The 19,232-nt window shown below is 36.9% G+C and overlaps 1 protein-coding gene across 17 annotated transcripts; it reads left to right on the plus strand.

The window, feature by feature from the left end:
* Window positions 1-2,179: 2,179 nt before the first annotated feature.
* Window positions 2,180-19,193, plus strand: med15 (mediator complex subunit 15). 17 transcript variants are annotated; one of them, XM_084386457.1, is made up of 18 exons: window positions 2,180-2,333; window positions 3,208-3,295; window positions 3,397-3,448; window positions 3,547-3,570; window positions 3,668-3,835; window positions 3,945-4,204; window positions 7,350-7,844; window positions 8,046-8,219; window positions 14,713-14,814; window positions 15,271-15,389; window positions 15,480-15,613; window positions 17,079-17,213; window positions 17,297-17,360; window positions 17,444-17,510; window positions 17,612-17,772; window positions 18,380-18,546; window positions 18,631-18,729; window positions 18,873-19,193. In XM_084386457.1, the coding sequence occupies exons 1-18, from the start codon at window positions 2,266-2,268 to the stop codon at window positions 19,007-19,009; spliced, it is 2,514 nt and encodes an 837-aa protein (XP_084242583.1). In that variant the 5' UTR covers window positions 2,180-2,265; the 3' UTR covers window positions 19,010-19,193. The 17 variants fall into 17 exon arrangements, with proteins under 17 accessions (XP_084242583.1, XP_084242592.1, XP_084242596.1 ...); XM_084386466.1 differs by having other exon boundaries at window positions 8,049-8,219; XM_084386470.1 differs by having other exon boundaries at window positions 7,350-7,835.
* The last annotated feature ends 39 nt before the right edge of the window (window positions 19,194-19,232 follow it).

Here is a 19,232-nt window from a genome sequence, read left to right on the forward strand (position 1 = left end):
CAAATAACGACAGAGAAATAATATCATTAGAATCACTTTTAGGAAGATTGTTTTAAAAAAATGTAATTGATGAATGATATTGACAGCTGATCAGGATCCATCCAAAGAGCTTGAGTACTTAAAGCAGTAGGACATAACAACAGCACTTGAATAAAGAGAATGTTATCGTGTTATATGCAAATGGATTATGATATTGCACTTCCTGAGGCGTTAACCCCAGTCTGCAATGGATAGGTATGTTAAAGACAGCACAAAAGAAGACAAGATTATATTCAGGGCACAAATGCAAGCACTTTTGCCAGACGTGATTAAAGTTAAAACTGCCTTAAAACCTGTGAACTTAAGGCCATGTAGCTTTTGCATTGATTAATATAGACCTACTCAAACTCATGAATATTACACAGACTCTGGAGATCAGTGCATGGACTTAACCAGACTAAACCAGAGGATACTGAATCATCACACTGATACTATTACATCACATCCTTTACAAAGATGTGCTCATTGAATTTATTTATTTATTTTTTAGTTATTAATATCATATTCAGACCTCATCAGTCCTCTTGGCAACTTCTGCCTATGAGCAGTTTGTCAAGAATATGATCATAAGAATATAGTCAACTGTTAAGTCTTAAAGTAGACAATGTCAACTGCAGTTGTAGTGATGCAACATGGGGTAAATTATATGAGACATGCCTTTTGTCAAGGCCTTGAATTGCCTGCATCTACATTCAGCATTACTGATTATGGCCACCAAATAAAATAAGAATAATTAAAACAATATTACAGTAATTAACCGGTAAGTAAAAATACAGTCAATGAAGAAAAATGATGTTTGGGCAGGAAGCCAACATTTAACCGATGTGTGAAATGCAGAAGCTTTTCATCTGACATGTCACCCATGTCGGCCCAGTAACCACACCCTAGAGCCTATAACACACATCTGAAAATGAAAATAAAAGCAATGATAAAGTAACTCGAACTGTTATAAATGTTACTACTATTGAATTCATGTTAGTGTTATTATAATTTAAAATATAATAACCATAAAATAAGTTTTCGGCACTTGAAATAAAATAAATAAGATAAACATTAACTGAAATATGTACAAAACTTAAGGTATAACATTTCTCATTTTTCTCATTTAGTTTAACTTGATGTCCTAAAATAACTAAACGGAAATACAAAAAAAAATATATATTTTCAAAAAAGAAAAAAAAGACAAAACCACACAACAAAAGGACTAAAAATGTAACCACATTTAAAATGCAAATGGAAAATATAAAAATAAAAACAAATTAAAAACATTTACAATACTAATAACAACTATAATAGTATCTCATTAATCAGTTTTATGGCAATTATTCACGTACATATCAATAAAGAAATCAAAATACACTTTAAGCATGATTTAAATTATGGATAGGCCTTTATAGCCTATAATTGACACATGACACAGGTTAGTGACAACCACTAGGGGTTGCAAATGTAATCTAAAAACCATACATCATTTTAGAGGTTTATTTCGCTATTGACGTCAAACGAAATTTGATTGAAGACTTCACTGTGCGATAATAGCCTACATAAATTACAAATAATAATAATAGGCCTAATAATAATAATGAATACCCTTTATAATCCAGATTTGCTAGAGGAGGGGTTAGCAATCCTTTCAGCAGCAGTTTTTATCCAAACCTGGATTAGGGAAATCAGACTCATTTCTGCGAATCGGTTCTTTTGTCTCATTTCTTTCATGTCAATGAACCGTTTCAGTGATTATTTTACGTAGCCTATTGCACGTTTGTCTCTATTTAATTATTATTATTATTTTATTTTTTTTGAATTATCATTTGCTGTGTAATAATTCAGTTTGTTGCAGATATGGTTAAATTCAGAAAGGTACATAACCTAAACCTACATATAATTTGCATTTACGTTAAACCATACTATTGATTTAATATACGTTACCTAAAAAGCTGTCACGTTTTAATAAAATAGGCCTACAGTTTACTACAACGAGCTCTGTTGTGTGTTTAATAAATCTGACAAGCAATTAAGCCGTAAACTTATATTTCAAGTGGATTTATTTGAATTATTTCTTCGTCTCTAGAACAGTTCGTTTACATAGATTCTTGAACGAATCTTTCAGATTGAGCTGGTTCAACCGTTTCCTTGAAAAGATTCGACTCAGTGAAATGATTCATTTGCGAAGCGGACATCGCTAACTGGAAGCTGCTTGTTCAACGTTGTTCAGCAATAACAGTTATGGAGGTCCCAGGTCCTGATAGTGATTGGAGGAGTCCAGCCTTTCGACAGAAAGTAGTGGCGCAAATGTGAGCATCCAAATATTTTTTGGGTTATATACTTATATAAAGGGCATATAAAGTCTCAGAGTCAGCTAGCTAGTTAGCTGCTAACTAGCGGATGTTCAGGCTTGTTATCAGCTCATCTGTTAAACAGTCGAAATTTCAAATAGGCTGTATTTATATATGATATTTATCTGATCACGGTATTATGTTCATTAAGTGAGATTACATTTTCTGTTTAGAGTTTGTTTAGCTATGCGGTTAGCTAATGTAAAGTAAGCCTAATTAAATTCTAGTCAAATATGTTCAAGCGAAATATGTATTAATTAAATATAAATGCTGTTTAACGTTGTAGGCAAAAAATTAATAAAAAATAATTAACCTTAAATATATTTGATCGTTCTTGTGATCACTTTAGGCTCATTATAAGCTCTTCTAATAGTTGCCAAATTGCTCCTTTTGTCATCACTTTGAAAAAAACAATTACCAACATATTTTGGAACTGTGTTTATAATGTTTTGCATTGACTTTTCTTTATTGTTAAAAGGAATTTATCCCCCAAATTTTTTTTAGCTAAATTAGTAACTTATTTATTTCTTTAAAGAAGAATTCATAAATTAATTTACTTGCAATACTCTTATTTGGTGTAATACTTATAAGATAATACACTTTAGTTAATTTCAGAATTTGATGTATTGATTGTAACCCTCTTAGAATATTAAGCTTATTTTCTCTTTGCTTGTAATATAGTTTTATTCTTTGTGTCAATAATAAAAAGCTCTTCTAATAGTTCTAAATGTTCTGAGACATCTCTTAAATGATTGATAGTGTCAGTAAACGATAGGTAACATTTCTTGTGCATCAGTTGTGATCAAATATTCAGACTTCTGCTTTATTGCAGAGATGAAGCCATGAGAAAAGCAGGAACTGCTCACACAAAGTCCAGTACTGACATGGAGAGCCATGTTTTTATCAAAGCAAAGACCAGAGTAAGTACTACTTTTAAATGTTAACTTGCAGTTTAACGGAAATGTTTTGTGTGATTTGTTTAAATATATTTAATTTATTTATTTTTGGTGGGGGGGAACAGGAGGAGTATTTATCTCTGGTTGCAAGGCTGATAATTCATTTTAGAGACATTCGTAAGTAGGCAATTCACTGTTTACAATGCTTTTTTCTGTCTTATTGCTGTGATGTTTGGATGTGGATCGTGAATTGAAATTATTGTTTTTCATTGCAGATAAAAAGACTCAAGGTGGGCCTGGTAAATTAAAGAGCTATTTAAGATCTTCTTAAGTCTACTATTTAACTGTTTGAATATATTTTCTGCTGAATTTCAAAGTAATATTGTTTATTTTTAGACCCCATGAATGCCCTGCAGAATTTACCAGGAGTGGGTGGAGGTGGTCCTGGAGTTATTGGCATTGGACCACGCCCCCCTGGCGCACCAATGGGTGGTATAGGGCCATTAGGGCAAATGCAAATGGGTCAACATGCCATGCAGGGAGTAGCGGGAGGCCAGCAGGCTGGTAAATTCAATAGCTGTCAACTGATTAGAGAGACTGTGTGGCTTTATAATAATCTTATTTGAATTCTCATACATTCCCTCAAAATGACATGATGCAATATCTACCCCAGCAGGAGCTGCAGGGCAGATGCAGATGATACAGCAGCCGCAACAGCAGCAGCAGTCCATGCAGTTCCAGCTGCAGCAGCAGGCAGGCATGCAGCCTCAGCAGCCAGCAGCTATGCAGCAGAATGCCATGCAGCAGTTCCAACAGATAAGGCAACTCCAGCAACTTCAACAGCAACAGCAGCACCATCAGAATCAGCAAATGCAGCATCAGAATCAGCAACAGCAGCAGGCCCAGACTCAGCAGCAACAACAACAGAACCAGGTAGCGGAGAATCGAAAGATTAATGTTTGCTACTTAAATGGTGGTGATTAGGGATTCAGCGATACCACTTTTTCCAGAATTAGGCCAGTAGTCCGATACCGATACTTTCATTTTTTTTTTTACTCTCTGATACCTGTATTTTTATTGGTCTAATTGGTTTAGCAAATATATATTTCATTCAGTTATTCTCACGCTTAATTATGCCTGTTAAAATGTATTGTACAAGCCTCTTACTTTCATTGTTCATTCTATCGCTCTATCATATTTTATCTTTCACATATTTAGAGCTGCTTCAGCAGGGCTCAGTGCTGATTTTTTTTTCTACTGGCCCGGTTGGGTCAGTGGTTCAAATGTTTAGATATCAGTGAAATATCTCAATTCTCTATTACAATTTTGATGCTATTGTAAAAACTAGGCTACTAGCCTAATTAATATAAATTAAAATAAATAAATAAAGACAAGTTAAGTCAATAATAAATTAAGAACAAATAATCCAATTACAAATAGCACAAATAAATACAATAGAATGAAATAAACTGTGCTTTTCAGGTAGTTCTAACAGTAGTTTTTAGGTATTGAATTTGAATAATCAAATGTAAAACACCACTGCATAGTCTTCACTGTATAAATTAAATATAGATTCATTAAAGTTACAAAATTCATTCAATCAAGAGCAGTGACTGATTTCTTTGTCCTTTGTTGTTTGATTAACATTAAAAAACAGCAGCAGGTTTATTAAGCTGCTGTCACTTTAAGACTGAATGCACGGATCCAACATACTGTTACACATGTGTTTTATTTATCAACTGTTTATGTTCACTTGAGACATTGCTAACTAAGTTTACTAGGATACTCGCCAAGATGGGCATCTTTACATAATTTTGTGTGAATTCGTCAGTTCAAGCACAAGAAGACGTGAAAGAAAATTCAATGCAGTATCCAAGCGCTGTCTGAGACGCAGCTTTCTGGGCGCACGCTTCAGATGTTTGTGCACAGTAAACTTCTTGTCCTGTAAACGTCCTGTAATAATGTAGGGAACCACTTGTTGTACATAAATCACATACAGTGAGGAAAGTAAGTATTTGAACACCCTGCTATTTTGCAAGTTCTCCCACTTGGAAATCATGGAGGGGTCTGAAATTGTCATCGTAGGTGCATGTCCACTGTGAGAGACATAATCTAAAAAAAAAATCCAGAAATCACAATATATGATTTTTTAACTATTTATTTGTATGATACAGCTGCAAATAAGTATTTGAACACCTGTCTATCAGCTAGAATTCTGACCCTCAAAGACCTGTTAGTCTGCCTTTAAAATGTCCACCTCCACTCCATTTATTATCCTAAATTAGATGCACCTGTTTGAGGTCGTTAGCTGCATAAAGACACCTGTCCACCCCATACAATCAGTAAGAATCCAACTACTAACATGGCCAAGACCAAAGAGCTGTCCAAAGACACTAGAGACAAAATTGTACACCTCCACAAGGCTGGAAAGGGCTACGGGGAAATTGCCAAGCAGCTTGGTGAAAAAAGGTCCACTGTTGGAGCAATCATTAGAAAATGGAAGAAGCTAAACATGACTGTCAATCTCCCTCGGACTGGGGCTCCATGCAAGATCTCACCTCGTGGGGTCTCAATGATCCTAAGAAAGGTGAGAAATCAGCCCAGAACTACACGGGAGGAGCTGGTCAATGACCTGAAAAGAGCTGGGACCACCGTTTCCAAGGTTACTGTTGGTAATACACTAAGACGTCATGGTTTGAAATCATGCATGGCACGGAAGGTTCCACTGCTTAAACCAGAACATGTCAAGGCCCGTCTTAAGTTTGCCAATGACCATTTGGATGATCCAGAGGAGTCATGGGAGAAAGTCATGTGGTCAGATGAGACCAAAATAGAACTCCACTAAACGTGTTTGTAGGAAGAAGAATGATGAGTACCATCCCAAGAATACCATCCCTACTGTGAAGCATGGGGGTGGTAGCATCATGCTTTGGGGGTGTTTTTCTGCACATGGGACAGGGCGACTGCACTGTATTAAGGAGAGGATGACCGGGGCCATGTATTGCGAGATTTTGGGGAACAACCTCCTTCCCTCAGTTAGAGCATTGAAGATGGGTTGAGGCTGGGTCTTCCAACATGACAATGACCCGAAGCACACAGCCAGGATAACCAAGGAGTGGCTCTGTAAGAGGCATATCAAGGTTCTGGCGTGGCCTAGCCAGTCTCCAGACCTAAACCCAATAGAGAATCTTTGGAGGGAGCTCAAACTCCGTGTTTCTCAGCGACAGCCCAGAAACCTGACTGATCTAGAGAAGATCTGTGTGGAGGAGTGGGCCAAAATCCCTCCTGCAGTGTGTGCAAACCTGGTGAAAAACTACAGGAAACGTTTGACCTCTGTAATTGCAAACAAAGGCTACTGTACCAAATACTAACATTGATTTTCTCAGGTGTTCAAATACTTATTTGCAGCTGTATCATACAAATAAATAGTTAAAAAATCATACATTGTGATTTCTGGATTTTTATTTTTTAGATTATGTCTCTCACAGTGGACATGCACCTACGATGACAATTTCAGACCCCTCCATGATTTCTAAGTGGGAGAACTTGCAAAATAGCAGGGTGTTCAAATACTTATTTTCCTCACTGTAACTGTTCAAATTTTTACTTGCATATACGATTTAGTTTTAATCTAAATGATGCATGTGGGCTGAGTGAACAATCAAGAGCATGCAACAGAAGTCTCTCTCTCTCTCTCTCTCATATCAACGTGCCTTGATTTACTTTCTCTGCAATTTACATATCGACCGAACTACAAACTTTCCAGCGATGTCTGTGAAAAAGAAATGCGACAAGCTCACATCTCTGAGCGCTTAATCCACTCCATGTGTTTCGCTTATCAGCTTGCGCACACCAGCTATAAAGGTGTAAATATTTTATTTGTTTAACATTTCTATTAATTTGATACAATAGCTTCATAGACATCCATCTCTGATACATCCATTCTGCTCTCTGTTTGCTCTGTTGTCGGTGGGTTGGTGAAATCATGGCCAAATAAAGATACTATATGACTTATTTGTATTTATAATTTCATAATTTACTCATTGTGTATTTATTCTTTTAATGTCTTTAATTGCAGTTGCACCAAACCAGAATGCTGCAGCAACTGCAACAGCAACAACACCAACAACAACAGCAACAACAGCAACAACACCAACAACAACAACAGCAACAACACCAACAACAACAACAGCAACAACAACAGCAGCAGCAGCAACTGGCTCATGCACAGGCTCAGGCTCAAGCCCAGGCCCAAGCCCAAGCCCAGGCCCAGGCCCAGGCTCAAGCTCAAGCACAGGCCCAAGCTCAAGCTCAAGCACAGGCCCACGCTCATGCCCAAGCCCAGAGTATCCAGCAAATGCAGCAGCTTCAAGCCCAAGTACAGGCTCAGGTCCAAGCTCAAGGTCAAGCCCAGGTACAGGCTCAGGGAGTGGCAGGTCAGATGCCCCCTCACTCGCAGCAACAAGTCTTGGTGTCCCAGTCATTACCACAAATGGCTCCAGGACAGCATCAACAAATCAGCTCACTCAGCCAACAGCAGCAACAACATCTGAAGCTCCAGCAGGTAATGCAGGTAAAGATCAGCTGACCTAACAGGATGCAATCATAATGCAGAATGCATAATAACCACTTTGAGCCTCCGTTTTACACCTGTTATTGACATCCGTCTCACTTCATCTGAACACAAGTGGTCGGGAGAGGCAAATGATACGCATATTACACCAGCTAGTCTTAGTTTCTGGTATATCTTTCTGTTTGCTTCTGTTTATACAAGCAGGCGAGAGTATTACAGCAGCAGCAGCAACAACAGCAACAACAACAACAACAGCAGCAGCAGCAACAACAACAACAACAGCAACAACAACAGCAGCAGCAGCAACAGCAGCAGCAGCAGCAGCAGGTTCAACAGATGCAGCAGGCGGCCCAGCTCGCAGGAGTCCCTGGCCAGGTAAACCCAGTGCAAGCCGTGGTGAGGATTGAGATAAGAGACTTGAGCGTGAAGTGATTGCATGCTACCAAAATCAATACTTGAATTTCTTTTGGACGTCAGAACTGTTTATTCCTTGCCTGGTGGTGGGCCGTAGTGTAATGCACAATGCCTAAATAACAACAGAAGGATTATGCATCAATATTTTTCTTGTCAATAGAGGTTTAGTTGTGGGCCACAGCGGTGGGCCTTGTTCTCCAATCACAGCTCAATGTTTCTGAATAAATAAGCTACTGACATTTTCACCAGTGTTGGGGAGGCTACTTCGCAAGTAGCTTGACAAACTACAAGCTACTCATAACTAGCAAGCATCACTGTTACTATTACTCATACTTGGGTTTAAGGGTTTTTCCAAACCCCTCATTTAAGTATTAAACTTTCCCACCTAACTCGACATAAATGATACTTCAAACTTAAACCATGAATGCTTAAGGTACTTTGAAAAGAAGAACACGAGCCATATTTAGACAATTTGCAAGCGAGCAGCTGAATAATTCTAGTATATTGTATACTATACTAATAATTATATTGTATTTCAAAATAAAATATGGCAAAAGAACAAGTGTTTTTTAAAATAGGCAAAGTCATTTTTTTTTTTTTTTTGAAATGTATAATATTTCAATATCACAATTGTTAAAAAGTACACTTGTTAAAAAAAAAAAAACTTGTTACTGTAAAAGCTGACTAACAAAAAAAAAAATCACACTGCTGACAACGTGGCTTTATTTGTCAGCACTTGCTATATATATATATATATATATATATATATATATATATATATATATATATATATATATATATATATATATAATGGATGCACCGATTCCGACAGTATCGGCCGATACTGATCCGATACAGTGCAGTGAATTTTTTTTTTTTTTTTTTATACCTCTGTGTGTTAAACATCATTAAGAAAAAACAACAAATGAAAAAAATGATGATCATAATCTATGATAAAATACTATAATAACCTAGATTAATGGAAAATTCAACCGCAAAGGTTACTCTAGAAAAATCATGAGTGCACAATAATTGTATTAAATTTAAACATTTAGTGAAAAAAACATTATTTAGTGGAGATGGAGAGCAAATAAAGTGAATAAGTGTAGCACTAAATCTGTTAAAATGTTACACATTGCTCTTTGTATTTTTCATTACACTAAAGTATTGTAATATGAAAGGCTCCAAAACAGAGTGGCACAAACCGCTTATGCACAGATTCAGAATGATGCGCTTGAAGCAACCTCGTAGCGTGCACGTGCAGCGCTTCCCATTGGAAAGTTCAAAGCAAAAAGGAAAGAGATATTGATCCGTAGTATATTATATGAAAACAATAGTTTATTAAGTCTTTTCTTTTAACAGTTTTAAATTTCAGTTACAATTCATTGTGCTCATTGTTGTGATCTAAAAGACACCCAGGAGAAAGTTACATGAACAGCAATAAACTCCAGCAAGATAGTCATTTTATGCGAAACTGTAGACCTTTATCTACAGATCAAGTATAATGGGAACATTGAATCATCTTGGAGAGAGTTTCATTATGTTGACTGTCGTAACCGAATGCAACGCGCTGTTTGAGTGCTGAATGGAGCAAGTGGAGGGAAGCACTACGGTTGCTTCATGACCAATTTCAAAGTTCCATGCGACTGCCGCTAGGGGGGCGAAATGCGACAATCGAATGCGAATGTCGTGTGCAGTGGAAAGGCGGCTTTACATGAACTTGAATTTAACGACTTCAATATTCATCTCTATGGAATTGCTTTAGAACACTTATAATATAGTGGACGAAAAGTTGATGGTGCTTTGGTTTTGTTCCTTTTGTGAGACTTGACTAGGGCTGCACGATTAATTGCAATTTCCATGTAATTGCACTTAAACCAAGTTGGTTTATCACGAATTTGAAATCGCAAAGGCTGCGTTTTTTATTTTATTTTTATTTTTTATTATTATTTTTATGCGCAGCTTGTCATTGATGTACTGCTCTGTAAACGCTGCACCATCTGAAAGCACTGTGAGTTTAAATCACTTATAACATGCATTTGAAAAAGCAACACGCGTCAAACAGCCTTCCAAACATGACAAGCATTTATTAACCTCTTGTCCAACAAAAGACAACATTTAATAACATGCTTTTACTCCAAACTCACTTAATAACGGCAGTTGAGCATCCTTCTGTGAGATGATGTGACTTTTTACAGAGAATAAGACAGTTGTGTGTTTATTAAAGGTTGTATCAGCGATTTCAGGCCCAAACATAAATGATCACATTCATCTAATCTTTCCTAACGATTAGGAAAGATTCGCCCCATAAGCATGCCGTCAAAAAACCGCGGCATAGGCAGCCGTGCACAAGCGCAAAACCTCACAACACCCACCCCTGTCGGTGATTGGTTGGAATACTATTTATTTTGGTTTTGAGTGGTGGTGAAACCAACTGTTTTTGTGTGCAGATCTCAGAGCCTAGGCTGCCTACAGAGACGCGTTTTTTGACGGCATGCTTATGGGGCGGGCAGCTAGCGGATCGTTAGGAAAGATTAGATGAATGTGATCATTTATGTTTGGGCCTGAAATCGCTGATACCAACCTTTAGTTATGTTTAATCAATCAAAGCGTTTCAATCTATTGTTTATTCAGCTACAGCCATGATGCTTGATAGGGATTTCCTGGAATGAAGGGCGTTATCTACTTCTGTGGCAAGGCATATTTGGCATGTCTACGCGATAGCGCCCTCTGGCGTTCAGATGGAGCAGCATTTACTACCGATCAGCCGTGCTGCACTGACAAGCTGCACATAAAATAATCGCATATTTGGAGTGGACCATTGTCAGTGCAGCGAGAGCCGATCTTGATCAAGCGACACTGTTACTACACAGCGCTAAGAGATCCAGTAAAGAAATCATGAATTCGCCACAGAAGTAATAACATCGCTGCGAGATCTAGTGAGAAGCATTACATATTCTCCATTATTAACCGTAGATCTCTATTAGATCAAACAGCGCTGGCGTGGAAACCAGGAGAAACATTGTGCCTTGAATGAACTAGTTATAGGCTTTAACAGGGTTCCCGCAGGGTCTTAAAAAGTCTTAAATTCTGAACTTTAAATTTAAGGCCTTAAAACGTCTTAAAAACAGCCAGATTTTCATCCGCGGTCTTAAATTTCATTTAGTCAGGTCTTAAAAAAGATTTTACCCTCGTTCATTTCCAGAAACGCTGGCCGCAGAAAGTTATTACAAAGTAGCAAAAAAGTATCGAAGTCGCTCGCCAAGAGGCAGTTCACATATCGTGTTTTTTTCGCGCTCAAGTTCATTCAATTGTAGGCGCGCGGTAAGCACGCTTATAATTGAAGCGACGCGCTCGTTTTTTTCCAGGCGCAGCGACATGAAAAAAGACATGAAGGATGCAGGTGCACCCAAACACTACGGGTGTTTTTCTCTTCTCCGTAAATAAATCTTGTAACAGAGCTACAGCAAGTGTTTTTCGGCGGTGGAAATCCATTAGCCACTAAAACTTTTTTGTCATTGTGGAGAGCGCAGTGCATGGTTGCATAGCAACGACAGACGCCACGGGAAAATCGGACCGAATTTTACTATTAATAATAAAAGATAAGCTAAACTGTATTATAAATGTCAGTAAATCATTTTTTATAAAAAGAATGAGTCCAAAAAGATAAATTAAAGTCTGAAATATGTGAGGTTTATCTTTTTATAAAAACCTTTTTTGTCAACTTTATTTGACCTTGTACATGTTAGTATATAACATGTTGCAAGACACTTTTAAAATCTGGCTATCATTTTTAATCGTATTATTTTAATGTTTATGTTAGTGTGTATTGATGCTAATTTTATTTGTTATTTGCTGTTTTTCGACATAAAACTTGGTGAATTGATTTCATTGTGTAGTATTAGTACTTTTTGAACAGGATTCTGTGATAACAGTGGTAATTTTTGGCACTATAATAATTAAATGAAATGTTCATGCCATTTCATCTCTAGTTATGATCAACTATGATCAACTAAAATCAACTAATTATGTGTTTTTTACAGTAGGCCTATAATATGCAAAGTACAATTTTCTATAAAAAATTATATCTGATTCTGTTCTTTTCTCTGACACGTGTTGTTGGGTCTGGAAGGTTATTAATGTGATTGCTTTATCTGTAAATTAAGTTAATGCTTTTTCAATTACTGAATTCATTGAAATAAAATGAATTCTTTGATTTGAAAAATTTTTTGGCAATGCCATGCATGTAAAATGTAGGTCTTAAATTTCAATCTTTTATGGTCTTAAAATGTCTTAAAAAGGTCTTAAATTTGACTAACTGAAACCTGCAGGAACCCTGTTTAAGTCCACAGATCAGCAACATTCACCATGGATTTAATGTAGTAACACTAACTGTAACCATGAAAGTTTGGCAGGAATAGTAAAATGCTTTCAAAAACGTCACACATGTTTTTCCAGCACTTCAAAACTCAAATATTATCATATTTAAATGTTATTTTTAATGTAATGACCAAAACATTATTTGTTCGTCTTTCAAAGATTACCCCCCATTTATAAAACTACAAGTTTCAAGATGTAGGAAACTAACCTAACCCTTTTAATTTAAAAATAAAAAAGACATTAAATTACCATTGTAACCAGTAGGTGGTTGCCATTTCCACTCCCAAATATTACATTATTAATCGTTTTGCTTTTGAATTATTAATAAAATTGCTGCCCTCAAATGTTAATCCAGAGCCTTGCAAACTTGAAATAAAACTGAAATAAAATAAACATTTGTTTATAACTACTACAATATTACATTAACATTTTTTTAGAAGGAGCTGTTTTTGTTTTATATGCTAAGACACCTCAGAAAATGGGTCAAGTATAGCTCCATCATTGTTCAAAGTAAAACAAATATTTTAATAAATAAATACAATTTAAAAATCAAGGAAATTTCTCTGGTATTTCTTTTTGCTGTATCGAAAACGTACCGAACCGTGAATTTTGAACCGTTACACCCCTAAAAAATTATATATATATATCCTGTCTTTAGTTATGTATGATAAAGATAAGCTCAACTAGATGCCTGTTTTACTTTTCCAAATACTTTCAGTCAGATCTCTCCCTAAAGGGTGGCCCTCCCATCTGCAAGCATTCGGTGGATAACATTTTGCTTCATGTTGCTTTTATTCACCTTTTCCCATCTGTGTGGCCCTAGTTTATTCTAAAGCCAGAAATCTTTATTCTGTTGCAGAGCTGTGAAATACAGCAGAGCAGTCAGTTTAAGTTTGAGTAGCGTTAGTTTTTAATCTCATTTGCATTATGCATGTTTGTGCAGCTAACAGCTAATAGACTGCATGCTTCCCGTTTTAAACCCACAAGCCCTTTCTGCATGCACCTGACAAGAAATGCATTCCTTTTTAAGGTTAGCCTGCACAAAGCTGTATAAATTACAGTTTGCCATGATTGTTAACATACTCTGATATTTTCCTTTGAGCCTTTAAATGATTTCCTTAATGTGTTTCAAGGGAGGTATTGATGGTTGCATTGTATCCGCCCATTTTTTGATCCAAGCTCCCCTCTAAAAGCCATTAGCAGATGGCAAGCTCAACCACAGCTTTAATTTAGAGTCGAAAGGCTTGCTGGAGATGCAAGTACCCATTGCATCTTTCCTTGCGTTGCATGATTCTGGTACATAAAAAGAGAGCGTGAAATCCATTGGCCTGTGGCTTGCCTTGTCTTAACAATAAGTGTTGTTTAAGGAATATTCCGGGTTCAATACAATTTAAGAACAAACGGCATCATTTTGAGCCGTTTACAGCGTAAATGGGATTTCTTTTGAGTATTTAAAAGCAGAAATGTGATGACAGTAATTTTGCAAAAGCACTTACATTATTTCTTCTGTAAAAACGTGTATTATTTGAGCTGTAAAAAATCTTGCTATTTTTACAGCCATTTTAGAGGTTACTTCATTTATTTTATTTCTGTTAAATAAAAAATAAAAAAGTATTATATAACTTTACGCAGAACAGTTATCTTACTTCTGGCTGTAGCATTGGATTGAATCGTCCCCATTCACTTCTATTGTAACCGCCTTATTGTATCCCAGATTTTGCTTTTTTAAAGTAAAAGCAGGAGGGACAAGTCCTTTTTTTTTTTTTTTGTAGCAATCAACATGTTCACAACTTAGTGTAGTCATTTGAGCTTTACTTGTATTAAACCCGGGATATTCCTTTATATGCTCTTGGAATGACAGGAAGCTCACTATACTGCCGTGCTGGCACATCCTTTTATTTTTGGACAGCCTTGTTTTGCATAAGTGAATGTGACTCTATGTGCATCTGTGCTTGCAGACCTGCCGAATCTATTTCCGTTTGCATTCTTGCATGTGCTTCCTCATGTCCGCTGATGCACTGCATTTATTGTTTTGCTTGTGACATGTCTGTTGTCCCCTCTGTCCTCCTCAAAGATGATGCCCCGGATGCAAATGCCACCCCGGTTGCCCCGCGCCACCCCGAACTCTGCCATTCCTCAAAACCCCGCTGCCATTGGAGGACAGCAAATGCCACAGGTATTTACCGCAGGGCTGAGTGCAGGGTCTCAGCGCTGCAACCCAGTGGGTGCGTACGTCAGTGGCTTTACACTAGAGCGAAGGCTGTCCATAATCCACACTCATCTGCCTCCCTTTACCCCCCAATCCCACCCCCAACCAGTTTCACAATCAGAAACATTTAGTCAGAAATTACCCAGGAGCACTTAGGCAAGTGAAATTAAAAAGTGTGTGGCACAGGTAAGTGGACTGGATTTTGTTATAAAGTGACATTAGTGAGGAGGCTAATAAGAAGCAATCATCTACTGGTTAAACAGCGCCATCTACTGGTGCTCTACAGTCAAAGCGAACTGATCTTGACTGTACAGTATGTCTGTGATCTCTAACTGGCTACACCAGTGCTGTGCCCGCTCTCCTCCACTCGTCTATTTACTTTGAACCCACTTTCATTTTCCCTCTCTCCTAACTTTTTCAAAGGGTCAGCAAATGATGTCATCACCCTCCCCAGTTCAGGTGCAGACGCCCCAGTCGATGCCACCTCCCCCACAGCCTCAGCCATCCCCCCAGCCTCCTTCCTCTCAGCCCAACTCTGTCAGGTATAGTCAAATAGTTTTGTTTTTCCCCAATATGTATTTACTAGTATTAACTGCAGAAGGTTAATGCAACCTTTGTTTTTTTACCTCTAGCTCTGGTCCGACCCCATCTCCAGGAGGTTTCCAACCCAGTCCCTCTCCCCAGCCATCCCAGAGTCCTGCCTCTGCACGCACCCCCCAGAGTTACCCCCTCCAGGTACCTTCACCTGGACCCCTGAATACACCAGGTACAGAGAAGCTTTCTTGTTTTTATATACATTTATAATTTACGCAGTGCAGACTGTTTGATGACTGTATTCAATTTCTGTATATGCCCTACCTGTTAGACAGGAAGGAAGGGCACAGGTAAATATGACATTTATTATGGGTTTATGTGAGGATTGTTTGAATTTCACTAAAATTAAAAGTTGTCATATTTTTGTGAGCCTAATAAATGTTACAAAAATTGATAGCTTTCGATTACACTGCAATTTTGGATGGCTATAATTAGTTTAAAATTGGGGGAAAAAAATAAATATTTTTATCCAGACATCAATAGCTGTATTAGTATCAGTGACTGGGTTGGACCTTCATTCATAAAAAGATGATTCTTTATGTTGTCTCTACATTAATTTGGTTTTACATTTTATGTTAATTTAGATTAACTGTGAAATTATTAAATGATAAAATATATAAACTAAAATAAACCTATAAAAACGTAAGTGTTTTTAATTGCGATTAATCACAGAAAAAATGTGCGATTACTCAAGTTAAAAAAAGAAAATCGATTGGCAGCACTAATATATATACTGTATAGTGCTTAACAAATTTATTAGACCACCACCCAATGTAAGGTTTGTGCTACAGCTTCCCTCAACAGTATTGGTGATTACCAAAATATTTTTTTATGTTTCTGTAATGGTTAATCCAGTATGTGTAAGCTCTTTAGTCACAGTTGGCCAAGTCAAAGTCCAGACTTGAATCCTATTGAACAAATTTGGGATTTAGTGGCTTCAAAGATAGATCGCACAAAAGTTTCATCAATAGCAAGCAAGTCTTTGGGAACAACTAGAAACTATTTGGAAGTCAATAACAACAGAGACTGTGGAAAGGTACTACATAAAAACAACGGCAGCAAGAATGCAAGCTATTATCAAGGCCAAAGGACGCCATACAAAATAAAATAATTATGTGTGAATAAAGACTATTTAGTTGTTTCAGTTTGTTGTTTGCCTTCTAAATTACAATAACATTTTTAGTTTTAACAGATTCCTAAAATATTTGTTTTCTCTTTATTATGACAGTTGGTCTAATAAATTTAAGCATTGTATATAATTTTTTACATGGATAATACAAATTAATATATTGTTTTCTTTTTTACATATATTGGTATCAGGCATTTTCCTGTATTTTTACTTTTCAAACTTTGTTTGAATAAATCAATAACATTGTTAAATGTAGAGATTAATTTTAAGACGATGCATTTTTAGTACTGTACATTATAATCTTGTGATGCCTAAATTTAATTGTAACAATCAATCAAATGATTGATTAACTTTATTTTTTGTTTTATTTATAATTTAATTAGACATTTTCAGCCAGTTATTGGTTATCAGCCCGAACATGAAAATAATTATTTGCTTCTCTGCGGCAGCCAGAATTGAATTTCGGTGCAACCCTAATTAAACTTTTTTTTTTATATATATATTACAGGGAATCCAGGCTCTGTGATGAGTCCAGCTGGGGCTTCACAGTCTGAGGACCAGCTTTACATGGATAAACTGAAGCAGCTGTCAAAGTATATTGAGCCGCTGCGCAGGATGATTAACAAAATAGACAAAAATGAGGGTACTGGAGACTTTTTCTCTTTTGGTGCTGATTTATCTTTTTCCCCTTGATTTTAGTGCTCATGCTTTGTTTGGTCTTTACAGACAGGAAGAAGGATTTGAGCAAAATGAAAAGTTTGCTTAACATTTTAACTGACCCCAACACAAGGTAGGAAAGCAGGCACGCTGAACACTCTCTTGTGTTGATTTTTGACTTGTGATTAAGGTTGCATTATTGCTGTCTTCCACTAGGTGTCCACTTAAAACACTACAGAAGTGTGAAATAGCATTGGAGAAACTAAAGAATGACATGGCAGTGGTGAGTGGCCTTATTTTTTCAAGATAGGAAGTCAGTTAAGTTGCTGTTCATTTAAAAGAAGTAATAGATTTCTACAGTGATGTCTTGACTTTTGTTTCCAGCCGACTCCTCCCCCTCCACCAGTGCCCTGTACCAAAAAACAGTACCTTTGCCAGCCGCTGCTGGATGCTGTTTTGGCCAATATCCGCTCCCCGGTTTTCAACCATTCACTTTACCGCACGTTTGCTCCTGCTATGACAGCAATTCATGGACCACCAATCACGTAAGATCAACAGCTGAGATGCCGGTTACCAGGGCTGCATTTATTTGATCAAATACACAGTTAACGGTAATATTGTTTAATATTGTTACAATTTAAAAGAACTGTTTTCTATTTGAATATATTTTAAAATGTAATTTATCCTTGTGATGACACGGCTGAATTTTCAGCAGCCATTGTTCCAGTCTTCAGTGTCACATGATCCTTCAGAATTAATTTTAATATGCTGATTTTATGCTCAAGATATATTTTATGATTTTGTATTATTTATAAAAAAATAAAAACCATACTGACCCCGAACTTTTGAACGGTAATGTATATTATACATTTTATAAATTATATAAACTATACATTTATAGAGTATATCACCATGTATTTTGTTATTTATGTTTTAAAAATATATTTTTTAATAATCTCATTATTAAGATTTAATTATTTTAAAATTGATTGCTGCAAGCCAAAAGATAATCGTAACAAATGAAGTATTGCATTAGTGCAAAACAGCTTAACAATATTTATAGTTTTGCATTAAACAAACAATTGAATGGTATATACCACCCAGCTTTAACTCGTAAATTTACATATTACAAAATATATTCCTTCATTACAGGGGTCCCTCAATTCCTTCCCGTAAACGGAAGCTTGAAGATGACGAGCGCCAGACCATCCCGAACATACTTCAAGGGGAGGTGGCTCGGCTTAATTCCAAATTCCTGGTCAATCTGGACCCGTCCTTTTGCAGCAACAATGGAACGGTGCATCTCATATGTAAACTAGGTCAGTTCAACACTTATGCCCACTATATGCGTCATGTACACTTGTACAAATTAAACATTCACTCCCGGCACTGTCTCTGTCTAGATGATAAAAATCTTCCCAGTGTTCCCCCTCTTCAATTGAGCATTCCAGCTGACTATCCCGATCAGAGCCCCCACTGGGAAGATGACGGTCAGCAGTATGGTGAGTCTTGGTGTATTAACTGTCAGCATGCTATCTTAGGCTGCCTAAGATGCAAACCCTCTTAAGCATCCAGTTTAAATGAAAATACATAGGCCGTGAAACGTATGAACTGAACACGTCCTTACCTTCCTCTCTGTTTTCAGAGGCCAACCCCTTCTTGCAGACTGTGCATAAGAACATGACCTCTAAACTCCTTCAGCTTCCTGACAAGCACTCGGTGACGGCACTGCTGAACACCTGGGCTCAAAGCGTGAGACAGGCTTGCCTTTCAGCTGCTTAGATGTTTTCCCATCAGCACTAGCAGCCCAGTATAATCCTTGCACCTCTATGGAATGATGGCAATATATTAATACTTTCTTTGTCTTTTTTTATCTACATGAATAATCGTCGGTTTTCTTTATTCCAATACACTAAAGCCTTAACTGTTTGTGCATTGCTTGATCAATAAAGTCATTTAAACTGCTGTTTCAATCTCAAATACATGTAGTTATATAAGCACATGA

The sequence above is a fragment of the Rutilus rutilus genome, assembly GCF_951802725.1.
Source record: "Rutilus rutilus genome assembly, chromosome: 18".
NCBI lineage: Eukaryota > Metazoa > Chordata > Actinopteri > Cypriniformes > Leuciscidae > Rutilus > Rutilus rutilus.

Excerpts from the sequence above, each read along its gene's own strand:
- med15 (XM_084386457.1), top strand. The coding sequence starts at position 2,266 with ATGGAGGTCCCAGGTCCTGATAGTGATTGGAGGAGTCCAGCCTTTCGA. Across the intron at positions 15,614-17,078 it reads TGGACCCCTGAATACACCAG|GGAATCCAGGCTCTGTGATG; the intron begins GTACAGAGAAGC and ends TATATATTACAG. Across the intron at positions 18,730-18,872 it reads AGATGACGGTCAGCAGTATG|AGGCCAACCCCTTCTTGCAG; the intron begins GTGAGTCTTGGT and ends CTCTGTTTTCAG.